The sequence below is a fragment of the Sceloporus undulatus genome, chromosome 3 (genome assembly GCF_019175285.1).
Source record: "Sceloporus undulatus isolate JIND9_A2432 ecotype Alabama chromosome 3, SceUnd_v1.1, whole genome shotgun sequence".
In the NCBI taxonomy this organism is placed as follows: domain Eukaryota; kingdom Metazoa; phylum Chordata; class Lepidosauria; order Squamata; family Phrynosomatidae; genus Sceloporus; species Sceloporus undulatus.
In genome coordinates, this window is record NC_056524.1 from 33610075 (window position 1) to 33628555 (window position 18481).

At 39.9% G+C, this 18481-nt stretch overlaps 1 protein-coding gene across 1 annotated transcript in view; it reads left to right on the top strand.

The window, feature by feature from the left end:
* Positions 1–10502, top strand: part of B3GLCT (beta 3-glucosyltransferase) — a 117153-nt gene extending 106651 nt beyond the window's left edge. The window contains exon 15 of the mRNA XM_042456650.1: positions 9500–10502. Coding sequence (XP_042312584.1) covers positions 9500–9661 — 162 coding nt within the window. The 3' untranslated portion in view covers positions 9662–10502. The remainder of the gene's footprint in view (positions 1–9499) is intronic.
* Positions 10503–18481: the final 7979 nt, after the last annotated feature.

An 18481-nucleotide genomic window follows, 5' to 3' on the forward strand; every position in this document is an offset into this window, starting at 1 on the left:
GCTGTTTGTTCTCTACACTTTCTTTTGCGAGAAAAAGGTTCCAGGGAATCCATATACCTTCTCTGATCTTACATAAAGTGAAAATAATCCCTTTGAATGTTCCCAATGACATAGCTACTAGGACAACAAATTAGTATTGTTGGGCATCATTCACATGTCAATTTTTTTACCGGAATGATGCAAATTACCTCACTCACACATTCTTGTTGTTCACACCATAGAACTGCATCTTTCCAGGAACCACATCGCTCTGCATATCTGCAAGTTCGATTGCTCACTTGTGCAGGCACCCTTCCCATGTCCCCGCATCCCTCAGCTGAACAGAGGGGGTTAGCATCCTGTTCCTCTCTCTTTCCTCTTTTCTCCCCAGCGGCAAGCTGTTATGCTGGAGAGGGGGTAGCAGTTTCTCAACCACATGGGCTATCGATGATGCAAATGCATTTGAAGCCTATTAAAGGCATGGAGAGTTTTATCCCGGGTCTATTCAGGTTTATTCACATCATTGTTCACACAGCCAATGATGCAAATCTTTTGTAAAAGCTCGGGGGAAAGCCTTATCTCAATTATCCCAGGGTTAGTAGGGTTTTTGGCAGCCTCCCCCCCCCCAACTTAATTGGGTGCATTAATTGGGATGTGTATGAACAACAAAGAGTCTTCCTGAATTCATCCTAGATTATTTTCATCGTGTGAATAACCCCTTGGTCTTTTATCCTGGGGCATTAATAACAAGGAGCCCACTGATTTGTTAAAACATTGTAAAAGGTAAAGGTATTCCCCATTAACAAGGTTGTCAAGTCGTGTCTGATGATAGGGGGCGGTGCTCATCTTTGCTACTAAATCAAAGAGCCAGTGTTGTCAGAGACTACTCTGTGATCATGTGGCCTGCATGATTGCACAGAATGCTGTTTACCTTCCCACCTGAGTGGTACCTATTTATCTACTTGCATTTGCATGCTTTCGAACTGCTGGATTGGCAGAAGTTGGGACTAGTGATGGGAGCTCACCTCATCATGTGGCACCCGGGCCTCGAACTGCCAACCTGCTGATCTTGTAATCAACAGAGTTGAACCACTTGAGCCACCACATCCCTAAAAAATGTCATACATTGTAAGGAAGACAAATTCTGGCAATATACTGGAGTGATTCCTCCAGCTAGAGAAAATGTCTCCCCATGAATTCAGAAGCCATCACCATCTTGTGTTTCTCAGACAACCCCACAGCTGAAGTCCAGCCTCTAGGAAACATAAATACACAAAGTAATTTTCAGGAGGTCTAGCAGAGATCTTTCATATCACCTGCTACCTAAACCTTTTTTAAAATCCTAGAGATAAGAGATTGAACTTTCTACATGCAGAACACGTGTTTTAATACTGTAGCCCCTTCACTCAGAATCCCCTTATCAATATATCCCTGTCTTGGTCCCTCAACCAGAAGCCTTTCCCAATATTTTGCCTGCTGGCTCTGCAATGATAGAAGTTGTAGTTCAATACATCCAGAGGACATCAGATTGTGGAGAGCTTTTCTGGGTCATAAACACTAGAGATTTTAGTATGAAACTTTACATTGAAATTATGAAACTAGGAACATTAACAAGCAGCTTCAGATTGGACATAAAACCAAAGAATTGTAAGTACTTGCTATAATTAAACTTTGTCTTGATGATAATACCAGAATATGACAAAGTGTTTACTATAAGGTCAGGTTCAAGCTAGAAATCTCATTACAAAGAGATCTTGTATTCTGATTTCAGTCTCCAGGAAATAGTGCAGATTATATTTGTTCAGTTGACAATGAATTGGAAAATAGATATCCTATAGTCATTTCTTTCTAACAACTCAGATACTAGGAGCTTCTTGAAATCATAGCTCATTCATTTTTATTTCATCCCAGTTACTGTTCTTTCCTGGGGTTCAATTAAATATTTAAATTTCAAATGCATGACATAGTACTAAGAGATGAGAGGGGGGGGGGAAATTCTTCACAATAAGTTGCCTTTACAATTAGCTGCCTGATTACAATGCTGAAGTGTTGCTGAGAAATAATTAATTCTTTTGTTCTTTAAAATCCCCCTTAATTATTTCACTGCAGCCTACTTGCAGAGGCAAATGTAAATATTTAATGACAGCCATTGAGTGCAAACTTGTTTGCTTCTGTTTAAATACTTCACTAATGTGCATTGTTGAATTATGAGACTATGAAAAGTAAATCCTGTTGTGACTCTGAGAAAGCATTCATATACAAAATGTTTTTAATTGTCTCATTCTATCAGCTTCTTCCTCAATAGACTCTGTACATCCACAAGAGCCCTACGTGCTTAATGTGTATTTTTAGTGGTAATAATATCTCTAATTGGATCTTTCAGCATCATAATAATTGTGGAAGCCAAAGCCTAGTATTTTAACAACAGTGGCAATTGATGTCATTTCACAGAATTCAAGCTAAGATTGTTCCTTGGCAGTTTTAGGGCAAGCCTAAATAGAGCAGAATTGGAGTAAATGCTAATTTTTTAACTAATTATTTGAAAGATTTAGATACTGCCCTTCAGCAGAGAGATTCCAGTGCTGTTTATAAAAGCAAGATGAAGTACATAAATAAAGTATAGTAAATAACAATTATAGAATCATAGAATCGTAGAGTTGGAAGAGACCAGAATGGCCGTCCAGTCCAACCCCCTGCCATGCACGAAATTAAATCAAAGCATCCCCGACAGATGGCCATCCAGCCTCTGCTTAAAGACCTCCAAAGAAGGAGACTCCACTACACTCTGAGGGAGTTTGTTCCACTGTCAAACAGCCCTTACTGTCAGGACATTCCTCCTAATGTTGAAGTGGAATCTCTTTTCCTGGAGCTTGCATCCATTGTTCCGGGTCCTGTTCTCTGGAGCAGCAGAAAACAAGCTTGCTCCCTCCTCAATATGACATCCCTTCAAATATTTAAACAGGACTATCATATCACCTCTTAACCGTCTCCTCTCCAGGCTAAACATCCCCAGCTCCCTAAGTCGTTCCTCATAGGGCATTGTTTTCAAACCCTTCACCATTTTAGTTGCTCTCCTTTGGACATGCTCCAGTTTCTCTACATCCTTTTTAACTTGTGGTGCACAGAACTGGACACAGTTATTCCAGGTGGGGCCTGACCAAAGCAGAATATAGTGACACTATTACTTCTCTTATTCTAGACACTAAACTTCTATTGATGCAGCCTAAAATTGCATTAGCCCTTTTAGCTGCCGCATCGCACTGTTGACTCATGTTCAACTTGTGGTCTATTTGGACTCCTAGATCCCTTTCACATGTAGTCTTGTGCATCCAGGTGTCCCCCCATCCTATATCTGTACCTTACATTTCTCCCTGTTGAAGTTCATTTTGTTAGCTTTGGCCCAGCTTTCTAGGCTATTCAGGTCATTTTGAATTTTGATCCTGTCCTCTGGAGTATTAGCTATTCCTCCTAATTTGATGTCATCTGTAAATGATGAGTATGCCCCCAATTCTGTCATCCAAGTCATTGATAAAGATGTTGAATAACACTGGGCCCAGGACAGAGCCCTGTGGGACAACACTGGTCACTTCCCTCCGGGATGAAAAAGAGCCATTGTTGAGCACACTTTTGGTTCATCCAGTCAACCAATTACAAATCCATGTAATAGTTACCTTGTCTAGCCCACCTTTTACAAGCTTGTTTGCAAGAATGTCATGGGAAACCTTGTTAAAGGCCTTACTGAAATCAAGATATACTATATCCACAGCATTCTCTTCATCTACCAAGCTGGTAATTTTATCAAAGAAAGAGATCAGATTTGTCTGGCATGACTTGTTCCTCTGAAACCCATGTTGACTTTTTGTGATTATGGCATTGCTTTCTAAATATTCACAGGCTTCCTGTTTAATGATCTGCTCTAGAATCTTTCCTGGTATTGATGTCAGATTAACTGGATGATAATTGTTGGGATCCTATTTTTTTCCCTTTTTGAAGATGGGGACAAAGTTTGCCCTCCTCCAATCTACTAAGACTTCTCTGTTCTCCGGGTGTTTTCAAAGATGATTGCCAATGGCTCTGATATTACATTTGCCAGTTCTTTTAATACCCTTGGATGTAGTTCATCTGGTTTTGGAGACTTAAATTCATTTAGATTAACAAGATATTCCTGTACTATCTCTTTACTTATTCTGTGCTGAAATTCCACTATTCTGTCCTCTGCTCCATTATCCTCAGGTTGAGCACCCTTTTTCCTTTTCTGAGAACACTGAGGCAAAGAAGGTGTTGAGTAATTCTGCCTTTTCTCTGTCCCCTGTTAGCATTTTGCCATCTTCTCCTGGCCCTCCATTTCCTTCTTCCTTTTGCTGCAAACATATCCAAAAAAGCCCTTTTTATTGTTCTTAACCTCTCTAGCAAGCCTGAGTTCATTCTGCACTTTAGCTTTTCTGACTTTACCCCTATACATGCCTGCTATTTCTTTGAATTCCTTTTTCGTGCTTTCCCCCTTTTTCTATTTCTTATACATGTTCCTTTTAAAACTTAGCTCAGTTGAAAGTTCCTTAGTCATCCATCCTGGTTTCTTGAGACACCTCCCATTTTTCTTTCTCACTGGAACTGTTTGAAATTGTGCCTTCAGTATCTCCCTTTTGAGAAACTCCCATCTGTCCTGAACTCCCTTCTCTTTTAGTATTTCTGACCACGAGATCACCCTCAATACTTCTCTAGGTTTACTGAAATCCGCTCTCCTAAAGTCTAGAATGAGTGTCTGACTATGCCTGACTTCTCCTTTCCACTGTATTACAAACTCCAGGAGAACATGGTCACTTCCACCTAATGATCCGCACCACTTGCACCCCATTAACCAAGTCATCATTGTTGGTTAGGATCAGATCTAAAATAGCTGACCTCCTTGTTGCCTCTTCCACCTTTTGGACAATGAAATTGTCTCCAAGGCAAGTGAGGAATTTGCTAGACCTTGAGGATTTTTCTGAGTTTGAATTCCAGCAAATATCAGGATAGTTGAAGTCACCCATCACTACTACATCTCTCCTTTCTAGGTGTGTGGTCATCTGTTCTAGAAAGGCATCATCCAATTCCTCTATCTGACTAGGGGGTTTGTAGTAGACTCCCACCATAACATCCCTGTTATTTCCCACCCCTTTAATTTTTATCCAGATGCTCTCCACCTGGTTGCCAGTATTGATGTCCTGGATCGCTTTACTGTTGTAAATATCTCTGACATATGCAGTTCTGTCCCTCCTCCTTTCCTGTTTAGCCTATTTCTCTTTAAAAGTTATACCTCTCTATTTCTCCATTCCACTTATGAGACTCATCCCACCAGGTTTTAGTGATACCTATTATATCATATTTGCTTTGTTGTACTAGGAGTTTGAGTTCATCTTGCTTATTTTCCATGCTCTGTGCATTAGTGTAGAGACATCACAGACCATGGGTCCCCTTTACATGCTGCCTGTGCAAGTTTTCTTGCCTCCCACTGTTGGGTCCTTGCACTGTTTGTCTTGTTTCCTCTATGTCAGTTTGACTATTTTCTCCAGCCCTTTTGTCTTCCTTGATATTGTCTCCCTCCCCTACGAAACTCAGTTTAAAGCCCTCCTGATCAAATTCTTGAGACTGTTGGCAAAAACATTTCTTCCAGCTGGTGTGAGATGCAACCCGTCCATTGCAAGAAGTCCCTCCTCATGGAACCACAACCCATGATTGAAGAATCTAAATCGTTCTCGGTGGCACCATCTGCGGAGCCAGTTGTTCACATCCGATATTTTCCTCCCCCTTCCTGGACCATGCCCTTCAACGGGCAAATGCAATAAAAGAAAATACAATTCTAAATGTCAAGGGAAAGAAAAACATCGTTACTGATATACTGCAAAGCACAGCCTTCAGAATATCAGAAGGGATTATGAGGCTCTGGGTAGGAAGCTGAACGAAATGGATACATAGGTTGTAATCACATATCTTCTCCCAGTTGAAAGGTATGATCCAGAAAGGGAGAGGAAACTGGCTCTGCAGATGGTATCGCCAAGAACGATTTGGATTCTTGGATCATGGGCTGCGGTTCCATGAATTGGGACTTCTGGCAAGGGATGGTTTGTATCTCACGCCAGTTAGCAGAAACATTTTTTCCAATAGTCTCAAAAACTTGATCAGGAGGGCTTTAAACTGATATCATATGGGGGAGGAAGACAGTATTTTGGAAGGCAGGATTTCATCAAAGGCTGGAGATAATAATCAAACTGTTATAGAGGGAACAAGGCAAATAGTTTAAGGATCCAACAGTGAGAGGCAAAAAAACCTTACACAGGCAGCTATTGGGGAGGACCCATGGTCTTAGATGTCTCTACATGAGAAATTAGCAAGATGAACTTGAACTCCTAGCACAACAAAGCAAATATTATATAACAGGCATCACTGAAACCTAGTGGGGTGAGTCTCATGATTGGAATGTTATAATAGAGGGGTATAACCTTTTTAAGAGAAATAGACCAAACAAAAAAGGAGGAGGAATAACATTATATGTCAGATATATTTACACCTGTGAAGAAAACCAAGACTTATACAGTGATCCCTTCCCTTACACGGGGGATTCATTTCGGACGACCACCACCCCACATAAGGGAAATTCCGCATATGCTCGAGCCCCATTAAAGTCAATGGGGTTTGTGCTCGCAGTGATACGCATGCTCTATTATTCTTTCCAGAGCACAGCACTGCTGCTTCCAGCACGGCTTCCAGCATATGCTGGAAGCCGCGTAAGGCGCACCCGCGTCTGACATGGGCACACTGTTTTCTGGAAGACAGGTGGAGAGCATCTGGATAAAAATTAAAGGGGAGGGAAACAACAAGGGTGTTATTATGGGAGTATACTACAGATGCCCAAATCAAACTGAGGAATTGGATGATGACCACACACTCAGAAATGAGAGATGTAGTAGCAATGCGTGACTTCAACTATCTTGATATTTGCTGGAAGTCAAACTCAGCCAAAACCTCAAACTCTAGCAAATTCCTCAATTGCCTGGAAGACAATTTCATTGTCCAAAAGGTGGAAGAGGTAACAAGGGGATCAGCTATTTTAGATCTGATCCACATTCTAGACATTAGGAAAGCTGATTTCAGTAAACTTAGGGAAATAGTGGGGGTAAACTTAGGGAAATACAAGGTGACTCACAAATAAAAATTCTAAAAAACAAATTACAATAAACAAATTAAAATTATCATCTAAAAACAATATAAAATTACAGACATTAAAACTACACTAAAACCATGATACCCACCCTATATAACCACCATGCAAGCCACCTTGTGATTATACATCAAAAAGCCTGCCTGAATAAAGCCGCTTTTGCTTGCTGATAGCCTTGCTTCTCGTGGAAGGGCATATCATAGGGCAGGAGCAGCCACCGAGAAAGCTGTCTCTCATGTCCTCACCCGGCGAGCCTGTGATGGTGAGCCTGTGAATCTCTCAAATTATCTGGACCTAAGCCATGTCGGGAAGCAGCAGCCAGGAAGGGCATGCATTCACATTCTTCTTCCCTCCCCCCATGCTTTGACCTGCTCACGGAAGTTTCCTTTACCTGGCCAAATTACGGGAAGGCAGGAGGGGCATACACACATGCTCCTCTTCCCACCCCCCATGTTTTGGTTAGCTGAGGGAACCACAATAATACCATATTACACATTTCCAGTGTTGAAATAATAACAACGCCAAAACAATTCCAGTTTAAGTACAATGAAATGTGAAAATGTCAAAGGGAGCATGGTGATTACTTCTGCAAGGCACTGTACCTCATGTGTGAGCTTTTGAAAATGGCTGAATGCTCAGGTACTTTGGTATATAGCCAGTATTCATTCAGGTAACTGGATCCAAAGGCACATAGCATTTTAAAGATAAGCACTTTAATTTGTCTTCAGAAACAGATACCTCTAAGGAATCTTTGACATTTAGAATCAGTGCTTACAAGATAATGTTTCCACATGCATGTTGCTAGCATACAGATTTTTCTATAGCTGATGCATAGGTAGTGCTCATGAGATTCAGTCGCAAACTCTGGGGAAGAGCATTCTTTAATATGTCCCCATTGAGATGAGGAAACCATGAAGTGGTGTGTATATCGGCAAAGTAATACTTATTTGAGATCAGTACTTCAACAGTTTTCTACTTGGTTTTTATCGAATTGAAATCTTCTGATTGTGCTCTTTATTGCACTGTGGTCCCATTTCATAACACTAAGCTATTGAAACGGCAAACAAATCTGTGCTTTGTTATCTGCAGTCCTTTGGTGCAAAGTAAGCTTAGTTCTTTGTTGCTTCTTCTTCTTTCAGAACGTAATCCTTTCTTGGTTAATAGAAGGGTTTTATTTTATTTTATGAATCGTGTGGTAATGAGTTTTAGTGAGTCAGTGGCCCTTAAAAATTCTCTTTACAAGCGGAATATATTTTATTGTGTTTAACACATATGCAGGAAAAAGATTGCTATTGAATCTTAGGGTTATGTCCCCTTTTCCCCCAGAGCTAAAATCTTTGCCCAGGCAAATTTATAAAAAGTCTGGGGATTTAAAAAATGTCAACCAATGCTTTGCCTCCTGCCTGCCAATTCTGCCTCTGCCTCATCATATCACCAGTGCCATCAAGACCTCTACTTGGAGAAGGGATGGAGGGCATCCCAGGAGAGACACAGAGAGAGATTTAGGGGCAGGGCTGCGGGGGGAGAAGAGAGACATATCTGAAGTGGGAAGGTAAGCAAGCTGAGCATTGTCGCTAAAGAAGAAGAAGGGAGGGTAAAAGGAAAGCAAAATGGTTGTTATTTAAATGCTACAAAGACTAGGAATATTTCTAGAAGCAATTATCACAGCTGATATAATTATCACAGCTGATATGGTAAAGGTATTTAAAGTGAAAGTCATCACAGTGATTGGTGATTTGAAGTAGCTGGTATATGTGTTCCCCCCCCCCAATAAGTAACCCTGTTATATCAGAGGTATGCATATACTTAGATCCAGTGAGCGATGGTGAAATGGATTAAGACAAGCTCACTGCCAGCTCCATGTCTCATTCCTAGTCGTACATAGGAGGTCTACTTAAACCCTATTCAGGCATTCTTCTCATTGCAAGTATAGCTAAAACTGGAGACAGATGAGGGTGAGGCATGTGCATGGAATCCCAACTCCAAATATTCCAGCACTTAGGTATACCTCCCAAGTGTTTGGTGGCATTGTGAGTAGACATTTGTGTGCACCCCTGTTCCTGTGCCCTCTCCATCCCATTTTAGTCATGTCATCAGGCAAGTGCCTGAATGGGGTAGTACATAACACTCAATGTCCACTGGTGCTCTCTCTCCATGTGGCATTTACCTCTTTTAATATATTTTAAATGGGATTTATCATCTTCAAGTGGTCATTATGTAACTGGTTTGGCTATAATTGAATCTTACAGAATAGTGGTATTTTTAAAATCTGTGATAGTGTTTTTATGCCAACTTAAATGTTCATCTTTTCTGCTATTCTAGGCTCGGCCAATGGATTACCCAAAGGACTATCTTTCCCATCAAGTTCCAATATCATTTCACAAACACTGGAACGTTGATCCAGTGAAAGTATATTTCCAATGGCTGGCACCAAAAGTGAGAGATTTGCAAGATAGTAATCAACACCTTAGGGAAGAGTTATAATCTGTAAATACTTTAATATTTAAATATTGTATAGGCATAATGCATATTAGATCATCTACTGAATTTGTTGTTGTATTTATAATTGTTTGTCACAGATATTGTACAGAACTGTAAAGTCATGTTCCAGTATCACTCTTGATATACTATCCTGTTTTCTTTCTTTGGCGCACCAGTGTCATGTGTTGCATAATAAGGAAGAACTGGAAGGAGATGTGGGAAGTATCTGTTTTGTTCCTTATAACACTCTTATCACTCTGCATGCTGAGGTCATCTACCAATTGGGGGAGTTAGGAGAAGATTTATATTGATCCCTATGGGACTCAACACACACAGGCATTATGTCCACAGCGGTACTGGATAATGGCCTAAATGTCCCCATCCAGAATGCATATACATATATGTATATATTTTGTTTGTTAGACTCTAGGGCTTATAGAATTTGGCTTTAGAACTGTGTAAACATCTGACATCTGTTGAACATTAAGATTTTTTAAAAAACAAAAATAAGACATCAGCAACCTGTCTGTCTTTGCCTTCTCTTTGGCAGCCTTACTGTTCCTCCCTTCTTTTATTATTTGTGGCATATGCTGACCTCCTTTGGATTGCTAAGGATTTTTTAGTTCTTTATACAGTATGTAGGTATCTGATCTGGAAAGAGAAGGTAGCTTACTATTACTGTGTATGAATTATTATAGAGAACATGTTGGTTGTCATTGTCTTCTCTCTTGCACACTTCCACTTCTGTGCATATATAATTTAGAGATAATTGAAAATGTAAGGGCTTGGCCACGAGATGTCACTGACTACTGATACTCAAAATACCTGGTTAAAAAAGCATTCTTAAAAAAAAACTGGTTATATCTGTTAATAAATATATCTTGAATTTTGTGAAGTTACCATTTGTATACATATCTGTTTTATGTGCCTATTGTGTATGTAGCTGATCTAGTTGAGTACAGTATATCCATAACTGAAGGTCACCTGCTATATTTATATTAGTCACTGCAATACTATGTGTTAAATGCTACATATTGAAAATTGTGAGAGTAAGGCAATGCCAAAAGGGAGGGGGCATATTTCACTGGGAATAAATGATCCCTGCACATAAACAAACAGATTTCAAGAAATTTTTGAGGTACGAGCTGCAGAATAGGAAAAAAATGCTTTCCTGTTCAGAGTGGCAGAAGGAAGCTTTGTTTTTCATCTGATTTGGACTCATAATGTCATAATGTACCCATATATGATTGCCTGGGTGACAGCAACACTACATCATCATTGTGCCTGCAGGGACTTTTGGTGGGATTATAATAGCCCTATAAATAAACAAGCAACAACCAATGGTTTCTTCTTAACCATTATTGTTGCTTGTTTATTTAAAGGAATATTTTTTAATGGGACTGATATTACAGATCAGGACAAAAAACCATTTCATGAGTGTGGCACATAGTTCATAAAAGACAAACTAGGGCAAGTTACAGACCACCCAAAACGGGCGGTCTGCCACCGCTGCCAGTTGCCACGTCCGGGAACCGCAGCGGCCAAACCGTGTGGTTCCCGGGTGCAGCCAGAAAGAAAAAAGAAGAAAGAAAATGGCGCTACTTTCTGGGCCCCGGAAGTGGTGCCACAAGGCGCTAGTTGCACACTAGCGGCATCACTTCCGCCGCACGACGTGCAGATGCTACATGTCCACGACATCAAAATGGCGCCCCCCATGTGGACGGGCGCCGCCATTTTGTACGGACTCAGTCCGTACTAGGGTTGAGGGGCGTCAGGAAGTGACGCCCCTTCTGAACCCTAACACGCCCCTTCTCAACCCTAGCACGCCCCTTTGGTGCGTCTATAACGTGCCTAAGAGTTCATTTAAACATCATACCACCATCATCACTGCAAACTCACCATCTTCCCTGCCAATTTTGTGGGTAAAAATTCAGTGCAGCTCTAATAAAGAATGTGGTATTACATTCTCACTTTTATAACAATGTGTTCACTTAAAGGCAGATTAGACAACTTCAGTCTAATGTTGCTTGTTATACCAAATGCAAGGTCTTAAAGCCATATTGAATACTTGTTTTCATACACGTTTAAACATTTTCTGTATCACATCACTGCATTATGTTCCAAAGTAATGTAGTTCTTACCGTTGGACAAAATGTGAACAGAATTCCTCTTTCAGGAATTGTTGAAGCAGTTTGCACATACACGTGAATGTAACTTGGTATTTTTTAAGGTATATGATCAGTGAATGCATTCAAAATGGACAATTGTTTGAATTGGAAGAATCAGCATGTTATGTGCTTTCTCTTTGTTCCCTCTCTCAGTGCCTTAAACTATAGATATTTCTACTGTTATCCAACATTGTATGGGTTTTTGTTTTTTTACTGTATGGATTGTATTATTTATGTTCACTGCTTTAAAACTATATAAACTGAAAGTAAAATAAAACTGAATTGTTTAAAATGGTGAAATGTGTTGTGTTAGGATGTCAACAGATTAATGAACCAAGTTCCTACAACGTTTTTTCCTATTTTAACTGAGTAGAAGATGTAGGAGGAAGAGCTGTATAGCTTGATACTGTGCCTATTTCAGATATAATCTCAATCATAAATATTATTGATTCAAGGAATGTTGTTCCCAAGTAGACTGCACATTAATTGAAACCTGAAAGATTGGTTTCTCTGAAGAATTTGGATTGAAAATTAGATGAAGCCACAACAATGGTGAGACAAAAGATTGGTGCTATAAAAAAATAACGGCATTTTTACTATATGCATACAATCATAAAAATTAGAAGGGATCTCAAGAGCCATCTCACCCAACCCCTTCCACAGTGGGAATCCACAGTGAAAGCACTCTTGAGAGGTGGGCATCCCACCTTTCTTTAAAGTCCCCCTCAAAAAGGAAATCCATTACCCTCGAAGGCAATAGGATGCCCACCTCTCAGGAGTGCTTTAGCCATGATTCTTTCTGGACTGGCAGGAGATTGGACTACACAGAATCATAGAATCACAGAATCATAGAGTTGGAAGAGACCGCAAGGGCCATCCAGTCCAACCCCCTGCCATGCAGGTAATCTAAATCAAAGCATCCCCAACAGATGGCCATCTAGCCTCTGTTTAAAGACCTCTAAGGAAGGAGACTCCACTACACTCCGAGGGAGTGTGTCCCACTGTTGAACAGCCCTGACTGTCAGGAGGTTCCTCCTAATGTTGAGGTGGAATCTCTTTTCCTGGAGCTTGCATCCATTGCTCGGCGTCCTAGTCGCTGGAGCAGCAGAAAACAATCTTGCTCCTTCATCAATATGACATCCCCTTTCCAACTCTGATTATCTGTATGCATTGAAAAACCTTAATTTTTCTTTTAGTTATTACATTTACTAGTATGTTTAAGCAAAAATTATTCAAACTAATGCCTAGAAACTATACGACTGAAACAAGCAGGGTTCCCCACCCCATCTCTTTAAGACTGATAGATTTAGAGGCCTTGAAATTTGCCAGGTAATCTGGATTTTTTTTCTAGGGTTCCATTTATCAACCTCTGGCCATCTGAGTGACCAATTTGTGATGGTGATTAACCCAGACAGTCTGAGTTAACATCAACATTTTACCTAAACATTCTTGGGTACTGGAATCTCAGAATATCACATATGAAATGTGCAGGCTCTTTGGTACTCCTTATACATACTTGTAGCTATATACACATATACATTATCCTTAGGGAGAAACACAGACATGTCAATCTCTGAGTGTTGAGCTTCATCACATTACATTACATGATATGACCAATAGGATTTCATAAGGATTAAACCTTTATCTCTCTATCTCTTTAATAGGCTTTGTAATAGTTAACATATAGCATAATATTGCCATCTTAAACAGTATTTCAGTCATCATCAGGCTCTTTTACATATTCCATGGTGTCTGTTAAATGGAGGCTCACACATATTCAAGCCCCATAGACTTGAATTGGGCACGTACCTGGGCATGCACACCCCATTGAAAATAGCGTAAGTCGCCCCTCCTCAGATCAGATTCCAGATCTGCGAGTTAGGAGGGGTGACTGTGTAGACCTTTCACAAAGGCTCTTAATGTGTACAGAATTCTCTCCCTTATATCCTATCTATAACTGATTATCCATCAAGGAATACAATTTTATCTGTTGTGGAACTAAACATTTCAAACAGGCATTCAAGGATTAAATTCCTTGAGCACAATTAATGCCTATATGACAATAATGGATACAAAAGTATCCATTATAGTCATAACATGCATTTATTTCAGCATAACCTAAATGTTTAAATTACCAGTACCATCTTTCAGCAAGTTTTGGCAGGTTATCGATCTATCAGGCTATCAGTGTATCAGGAATAGCATGGCTTGAAGAAGATATAGTTGCCTTCTCTTTACATGATGCAGATTAGCCAATAGGCAATCTAATAGATGGCTCTGTCTTGGTTTCTTTTTTCCTCTCCTTATCCTTGCATAGAATATTAGTTAACCAATCTATACAAAGATCTTTAGACATGATGATACCTCAGATATGGTTGGAGTCTTTGGCTGTCTTTGGCTAAATTACATTACCTGGTGCATCCACTAGGAGATTATTATAGGTCACATCTGCTCACATCCTCAATGTAGTTTATTCCTAGTCATGTCTTGTTGACATTTTAGTAGGCATTTTCTCAGCCTTAAGCTGAAACCAAGTTCCCACTGATGCATACACACATCCTAAAACATCTGCATTATATCTTCTGTGTTATACAGTGGACCCTTCTTATCTGGCGGGTTCTGTTCCAGCCCCTCTTGTGGATGAAAAAAACCATGGGCACACAAGTCCCATGGTTTTTAATGGTGGCATGTGTGCACGGGCGGCCACATATGCATTAGCGGCAATGGAGCTTGCCGTCTGCAGATGCGTAAATCCACAGATGGCAAGCCCACGGTTGGGGAGGGTGGGCTGCATGTCACACTTTGTTGTTAACTATCCTCAAGTCAACCCAGATTCATGGTGGCCCCGTGACAACTCCAGGGCCCCCTGTACTTCAGATCTCTGCTTAGGTCCTGCAGAGTTAGGCCCGTGACCTCTGTGATTGAGTCTGTCCATTTGGCATGTAGACTTTCTTTTTCTGCTAATGTCTACCTTTCCTAGCATTGTTGCCTTTTCTAATGAGTCATGCCTTTTCATGATGTAGCCAAATTATGACAGCCTCAGTTTGATCATCTTGGCTTCCAAGGAGGTTTCTGGCTTGATCTGTTCTAGGACCCATTTGTTTGTCTTTTTAGCTGCCCATGGTGTCCTCAGCACTCTTCTCCAGCATTGCATCTCTAATTAGTCTATTTTCTTTTATCTGCTTTCTTCACTGTCCAGCTGTCTTATGATGGGGAATACAATGGCATGGACAGTCCTAACTTTAGTATTCAGTTGTATATCTTTACAGTTTAGAATCTTGTCTAGTTCTTTCATGGCTACCCCTTCCATTCTGAATCTTCTTCTGATTTCCTGATTGCAGTCTCCATTCTGACCAATATTTGATCCAAGGTACAGGAACTCTTAACTATTCTGATTTTCCCATTGTCTAGGTTGAATTTATGTTGTTCCTCTGTGGTCATTATTTTTGTTTTCTTTATGTTCAGCAGTAATCTTACTATTGCACTTTCTTCTTTGACCTTCCTTAGTAATTGTTCCAAGTCTGTGACATTTTCTGCTATTAGTATGGTGTCATCCACATATTTTAGATAATTGATATTCCTTCCTCCTATCTTCACTCTTATTTATTCTGTGGCTAGACTTGAGTCTAGTCTAGATGAACATCTAAGCTTTGCTGAAATAAATACATATTTATCATCTTCATATATTTTCTGCATACAGGTTGAACAAATAGGATGATAGGATACATCCTTGCCTGACCCCTTTGCCAATTGGAAACCAGTCTGTTTCTCTATATTCTGTTCTAACAGTAGCCCCTTGTCCTGAATACAGAGTTTTCTTCAGGACCAAGTTGGGATGTTCTATTACAGACAAGAGGGTTACATTTATTTGAACGTTATCATTCCATTCCCAGGCCACAAAAGCTGGCTATCAAAAATGCCTTGTCTGTAAAATAACATCCCATCTTACTGCTCCCACCTGGAAATGTGATACATTTTTATCAAAATTATACTTCAGCTTTCATCAGTATTTGGAAATCAAATTATTCGACACTTTCCACTCTTGATTCAAATCCTATTGGTGTGGTGCACAGATAAGGATAATGGTTGTTCTAACATTTACTGTCTCTAAATTTTACATAACTACCTGTGAGCAGTGGCAAAATAAAGAGCCCAATCTGCTCTGTTCACATTATTTGGGGAAAATGTAATAAGACTAGACTATGAGCAAAATAGGACTGTGCATCAAAAATGAACTTTTCTCTAAAGATACAATCTTTTAGCAATGATTATGGGCAATTTTGAACGGAGGGATATTACAAAAATGTTTGAAATGAAATAATATAAATCTATCCTTTTATTTCACTTCATGGAGCTCCCAGTGGTGTACCTCATCTTCCTATTCATTTATTGTCTGTAGTAGCTTATGCTGAGGCATAGCTACTACAAAGTTATTTCATAAAATCTGTAGCTGAATGAGCTTTCTAGTTCCCACTGCACTATACTGAATCTAAAAAGAGGCTTCCTGACAGAGTGTGTGTATGTACACGCATCCACTGATGTACCTGCAAGTTTTATGTTCTGCTTTTATCTTTGTTTCCAGATTTATAAAAACAAGTCATTCAATAGAGGCAGACTCCTGTAACCTTGCTTTAAAACCTGTCTAAGTTTTCTCTTTATTCTACTTTAAGAAAAGAAATACACTCTGCCTGCTAAACTTAATCAATATGTCTTTCCCTGTTAAAATAGAATGAATCATAGCACTACTCATGCTGAGGCTTTTAATGCAACATGGTGTTGCAGCATCTGACATGGTAGATGAAAGACAGGAGAGCTCTCTCTGGAGGTCTTCACAACACTACCAAATCTGTATCCCCACCTCAAAATCTCAACATGCCCAGGTAATGCTGCTAGATCTTAGATCTGCCCTTCCTGATTAAATTCTGCATTCTCCGGTTAGAAAATAATAAAGTAAATGTTTAAACGTTCTAATTTCACCTTATGCTGCTCTTTAAATTTATGGTAAGTCTGTGGTACCCTTATAGTAAGTGTCATATTACCACCATAAGTCAGAAATGACTGGAAGGTGCACAACGACAAATCTGCATATGTATTTATACATCTCACTGTTTATGTGACTGGACAATTTATGGTATGCTAGACATTTGGGAAGGTGCTGTGGACATAGAGACTTCCCATCCTTGTAGAAAAACAGCATGAGATTGTGACATCCACAACTCCTCCAAAAGATGATTCTGGGCAAAACTTGAACGTGTCAATTTCTTTGACAGAGATTGAGTAGTCTCAGTGAATACAGTCCCACTGTATCTCCATGCCTACTACCTGTAGGGAGTTTGTAAGCAAAAAGTGCCCCCCCCCCCAATCCTGATCCTAGTCTGTTGAAAACCATATCTTTTTCTGTCCCTTGCAAGGTCCCAGTGAATGTGAAAGCTGATGAGAAGGAAGAAATGGTGCAGGGCAAGATGGGCTAAGTGGTGGGGGGGAAATGCAGTGCGTTGAAGGAGGTGTGTGTAAGGACAAGCTGAGAAGAAATAGGAGCAATGACTTTTCTTCCTCTTTTTCATCTACTTCTGATACACACATTTGTTAAATGCATTGCTGCTTTCTCTTACATTAACCAAAGCAATACAGTATTTAATGATGTTACTGTGACCATCTGCTTTTTTTTATCAAGCCCAGAAAATCTCATTTTGGGAGGTGGACATTTCATGAAGAGATGTTGATGCATACCAAAATGGAGACGATGACAAAGGCAAATCCACTCTGAACAAATCTTGCCAAGAAACTCTCATGATAAGTTTGCCTTAGGGTCACCATAAGTTGGAAATTATGTGAAGGTACACAACAACAGCAAATTAAGTGTATTCACTTTTACCATCGGTCTCCTTGTGGACACTCCTGAGTTCTATAGTTCTCTGCAGTTTCTGTATGGCAGACCCACCCCATGTGTTAGGAATCTGCACCATATTTGTACCTCTTGGTTACAACTCTTTCCTTCTTTCTTGGAAACTTGCTGCAAACTGTCAACCAAAGGCTTGTGGGACCTGGCCCACTGACCATCACTTGCAAGTAGCACTGTGATAAAGGATGCAGGATGAAAAGGAATGTCTATATCAGAAAGTAGAGAGCTTGGTCACAAATTAAGATGCAATTGGAAATTAGAACTGTTTCTAAAATGAGAATTTTTTTGTTCATCACCCAAAACACATCAGCCACTGTCCATAATCTCAGAAACATCTTGGCAATATTCCCTAATATTTCTAGACCAACCCCAGCAAATTTTGAAGTCACCCAAACCATTTTTCCAACATTTCTGGTGCATATCCAAAAAATGTTAAAGAATTCCTTACAGAAACGTCAGAAACATGTTGATCCTTGCCCCAGCTGTCAATAGCTATGTCTTCAAACCTTCATAGTAGCCTATATATGCATTAAATAATTAATACAAGTTCATGTGGAAACAGAGTTTATTCAGCTTCTTTTCACATTCAGTGACCTCAAGGAATTAGACTTGCTCACTCTTCTGTCTAGACTACCAATGTGATGGGGGGAGAGGGTCTGTGATAATAGATGAAGCACCTAAAATTGTGATCATGAAGTGAGTTATCTCTTTGGCTGTAGACTTGCTATGTACTAGCTTCAAATATATATCTGG